Source organism: Salvelinus namaycush, unplaced genomic scaffold (assembly GCF_016432855.1).
Source record: "Salvelinus namaycush isolate Seneca unplaced genomic scaffold, SaNama_1.0 Scaffold281, whole genome shotgun sequence".
NCBI classification, from domain to species: Eukaryota; Metazoa; Chordata; class Actinopteri; order Salmoniformes; family Salmonidae; genus Salvelinus; species Salvelinus namaycush.
Genome location: NW_024059686.1, coordinates 194,769 through 199,298, shown reverse-complemented (window position 1 = coordinate 199,298; position 4,530 = coordinate 194,769). Strand labels below are relative to the sequence as shown.

The 4,530-nt window shown below is 40.6% G+C and overlaps 1 protein-coding gene across 1 annotated transcript; it reads right to left on the bottom strand.

The window, feature by feature from the left end:
* Positions 1 to 2,633: 2,633 nt before the first annotated feature.
* Positions 2,634 to 3,360, bottom strand: LOC120039582 (stonustoxin subunit beta-like; the record flags this gene model as incomplete). Its single annotated transcript, XM_038984998.1, has 1 exon — positions 2,634 to 3,360. A coding segment is annotated over one exon (537 nt), but the record flags the coding sequence as incomplete, so codon positions are not given.
* Between the last annotated feature and the right edge of the window lie 1,170 nt (positions 3,361 to 4,530).

Sequence of the window (4,530 nt, the reverse complement as noted above, 5' to 3'; positions counted from 1 at the left end):
TTGTTTGAGGGGCTTGTTCACACTAATCCCCGAAGCTGTGGACCCGAAACGTAAAGAGAAGACGTGATTGGTTCATGTGTAAAGGGTATAAGGTAAAGAGAAGACGTGATTGGTTCATGTGTAAAGGGTATAAGGTAAAGAGAAGACGTGATTGGTTCATGTGTAAAGGGTATAAGGTAAAGAGAAGACGTGATTGGTTCATGTGTAAAGGGTATAAGGTAAAGAGAAGACGTGATTGGTTCATGTGTAAAGGGTATAAGGTAAAGAGAAGACGTGATTGGTTCATGTGTAAAGGGTGTAAGGGCACAATACAGTGTCTGATTCAATCAACAAATGTCTGTTTTTATATCTTGTCATGAATATATTTACACAAATATTTCTTTATGCAATTAATCCTTTACAATTGTTCACTGGTGCTTTTGTTCAGGAATACAGCAAATAAATTCACCTGCGCACCTGGCTGGTTAAATTGTTATTATGAATGACTATAACTCTATTACTAATCACCTGGCTGGTTATAGTGTTATTATTAATGACTATAACTCTATTACTAATCGAACCTATAAATAAAGTTGATCAAATTGATTCCACTGTAGTGTTTTATTGTCAGGGAAGCAGAAATAAGCTGTAGGCCTTTGGGTTTTCTAGGACTGTAGAATTATACAAAACATATCCTTGACTCTCTAAACAAATAACTATTGTTAATTTTACTGATATATTCCCATTAATATTTCTTCATGCTGTTAATAATTTACAATAGTTTATGTACTATTTATAAAGCATTTATTTATCAAGCATGTTTTCACACCTTGTAGGTTGATATGCATCTGATGCTAAAGAGGACGCCCGGCAACATTCTCTAGTGGTTCTGATATGCTGAAAGGCCATTCAAACTGATCTAGATTAGAATCCATTCTCTAGTGGGTTCTGATATGCTGAAAGGCCATTCAAACTGATCTAGATTAGAATCCATTCTCTAGTGGGTTCTGATATGCTGAAAGGCCATTCAAACTGATCTAGATTAGAATCCATTCTCTAGTGGTTCTGATATGCTGAAAGGCCATTCAAACTGATCTAGATTAGAATCCATTCTCTAGTGGTTCTGATATGCTGAAAGGCCATTCAAACTGATCTAGATTAGAATCCATTCTCTAGTGGGTTCTGATATGCTGAAAGGCCATTCAAACTGGTCTAGATTAGAATCCATTCTCTAGTGGGTTCTGATATGCTGAAAGGCCATTCAAACTGATCTAGATTAGAATCCATTCTCTAGTGGTTCTGATATGCTGAAAGGCCATTCAAAGTGATCTAGATTAGAATCCATTCTCTAGTGGTTCTGATATGCTGAAAGGCCATTCAAAGTGATCTAGATTAGAATCCATTCTCTAGTGGGTTCTGATATGCTGAAAGGCCATTCAAACTGATCTAGATTAGAATCCATTCTCTAGTGGGTTCTGATATGCTGAAAGGCCATTCAAATTTATCTAGATTAGAATCCATTCTCTAGTGGGTTCTGATATGCTGAAAGGCCATTCAAACTGATCTAGATTAGAATCCATTCTCTAGTGGTTCTGATATGCTGAAAGGCCATTCAAACTGATCTAGATTAGAATCCATTCTCTAGTGGGTTCTGATATGCTGAAAGGCCATTCAAACTGATCTAGATTAGAATCCATTCTCTAGTGGGTTCTGATATGCTGAAAGGCCATTCAAACTGATCTAGATTAGAATCCATTCTCTAGTGGGTTCTGATATGCTGAAAGGCCATTCAAACTGATCTAGATTAGAATCCATTCTCTAGTGGGTTCTGATATGCTGAAAGGCCATTCAAACTGATCTAGATTAGAATCCATTCTCTAGTGGGTTCTGATATGCTGAAAGGCCATTCAAACTGATCTAGATTAGAATCCATTCTCTAGTGGTTCTGATATGCTGAAAGGCCATTCAAACTGATCTAGATTAGAATCCATTCTCTAGTGGGTTCTGATATGCTGAAAGGCCATTCAAACTGATCTAGATTAGAATCCATTCTCTAGTGGTTCTGATATGCTGAAAGGCCATTCAAACTGATCTAGATTAGAATCCATCTTCCCCTTGTGCCCTAAACAACAGCCGACACTATTGTCCCCAGATGGTACTAGTTGGTCGGAACTTGGTCCCCAGATGGGACTTCCTGTTGACGCCAAATAAGGAGTTTCCTCTTGTGTCCCCACATTGATCACCTTCCCAGTCCCCACAATGTCATCTACCCTGATTTCAATGAATCAGTTACATTTGAAGGGGTGTATTCATTATAGATTTATTTTAGATGTTTTGATATTTTCATCTTGTCTCCAGGTTGTCAGGAAAGTGGTGTCCCCAGAATGTGGTGTGAGAACAGGTGTCCCCAGAATGTGGTGTGAGAACAGGTGTCCCCAGAATGTGTTGTGAGAACAGGTGTCCCCAGAATGTGGTGTGAGAACAGGTGTCCCCAGAATGTGGTGTGAGAACAGGTGTCCCCAGAATGTGGTGTGAGAACAGGTGTCCCCAGAATGTGGTGTGAGAACAGGTGTCCCCAGAATGTGGTGTGAGAACATGTGTCCCCAGAAGGTGATATTAACACGTATTTGTGTGTGTGTGTGTGTGTGTGTGTATGTGTGTGTGTGTGTGTGTTTGTGTCCACTGTGTGTGTGTGTGTGTGTGTCCACTGTGTGTGATCTCACAGGGAGCCGGATTACAGAGAGTCCTACACAGAGTTACCATGGAGTAAATAATAAACTATTGTTACTCCATGTATAGAAATGTCATATTCTGATCAAACATAAAACAGATTAGAGTGAAACATCAAGTTGTGTTTGACCCAGGAACCAAATGACACAGGGACACTGAGGTGTCATAAGAAACATTAAACCCTGGATAGAGGGGCTCAGTGAATGTGGTGTGGAATGTGTACAGGTGGGTCAGTGTGTCAGAGGAGACTCTATAGAAGGACAGAGTGCCGGCTGGCCAGTCCAGATACACTCCTACTCTGTGGGAGCTGGAGGAGGTTACGTCTATGGTAGTGGGTTTATCATTGTGCCAGGCAGAGTAACTTTTGTCATAGCAGACCAGACTCCAGGACATGCCATTATATCCAAGCCCACAATCATTACCCCCTTCTCTCCTGCTGATTCCTTTATATGTCACTCCTATACCAGCCCCTCCCCCACTCCACTCTGCCTCCCAGTAACAGCGCCCAGTCAGACCCTCTCTACACAGCACCTGTCTACAGTCCTCAAATCTCTCTGGGTGATCAGGATACGGCTGCTTCTCTCTCCTACATGTCACCTTTCTGTTCTCCTCAGACAGAGAGAGGTGTCTGTCTACTGTGTTTGGGTCCAGTGTGAGATCACAGACATCTGATGGACGAAACCAGACAAAATATTAGAAATCATCATCATTCACATTAGAATGTTAACTCACTTTTCACTAATTCATTTAATGTAGATGTTTCTAGGTATCAAAAGGAGAAGTTAAGGTAACTTGAGGCTTGTTGAATGATCATATGTTATACTGTATGGTAATATAAAACACACTTATTCCCATTAATTACACACACACACACACACACACACACACACACACACACACACACACACACACACACACACACACACACACACACACACACACACACACACACACACACACACACACACACACGTATGCATGCATGCATGAACAAAAACACACATTTCTTATGTAACACGGACGCGCCAAAGACACATACACACACATTGTCAAAGCAACTCTAAACTTTGGTGTCCCTGATTTCAACTGATTTCTGCTTCTGTAGAACTACAGCTGATATTTAATATGGCCAAGTAAGTAATGATGGTGGTCTTTGTCTTTGACTTTGACTTAACTTGAATTAAGACTTATTCTTAGTCATATTCTTCACAGCAGTCAATACTTACATTTTCTAAGCCCAGGTTTCATTGTGTACTCTCCACCATGTTCCACACTGTAGCGGTAAGCAGAAGAACAGACAGTCAATGAGTGATACACGGGAACACACACACACACACACACCACAAACACAGTCAGCATGTAACTTTGTCCAAGTGGTGGTAAGAATGTTTGTCTTAACTAGCCTGATGACTCAAACATGTCTGATATGAACAAGGACATAAACCCTCTACATACTTGAGTTTCTCCAGTCTGCAGTGTGGATCCTCCAGTCCAGCAGAGAGCAGTCTGACTCCTGAGTCTCCTGGGTGATTGTAGCTCAGGTCCAGCTCTCTCAGGTGTGAGGGGTTTGACCTCAGAGCTGAGATCAGAGAAGCACAGCCTTCCTCTGTGACTAGACAGCGTGACAGCCTGCAAAGAGTCAAATCATATTAAAATCACACTGCTATTCTTTGGTGGTGAAAATAGTGGCAGTATATTTTTTTTAACATCAGTGTCCTGAAACCTGCCAAATCTATATATATTAATACATGGATGTATCATTAACAATGACAAATGATCGAGGTTTTGCTTGTAGATTGAAACATGTATAGTACAAATATT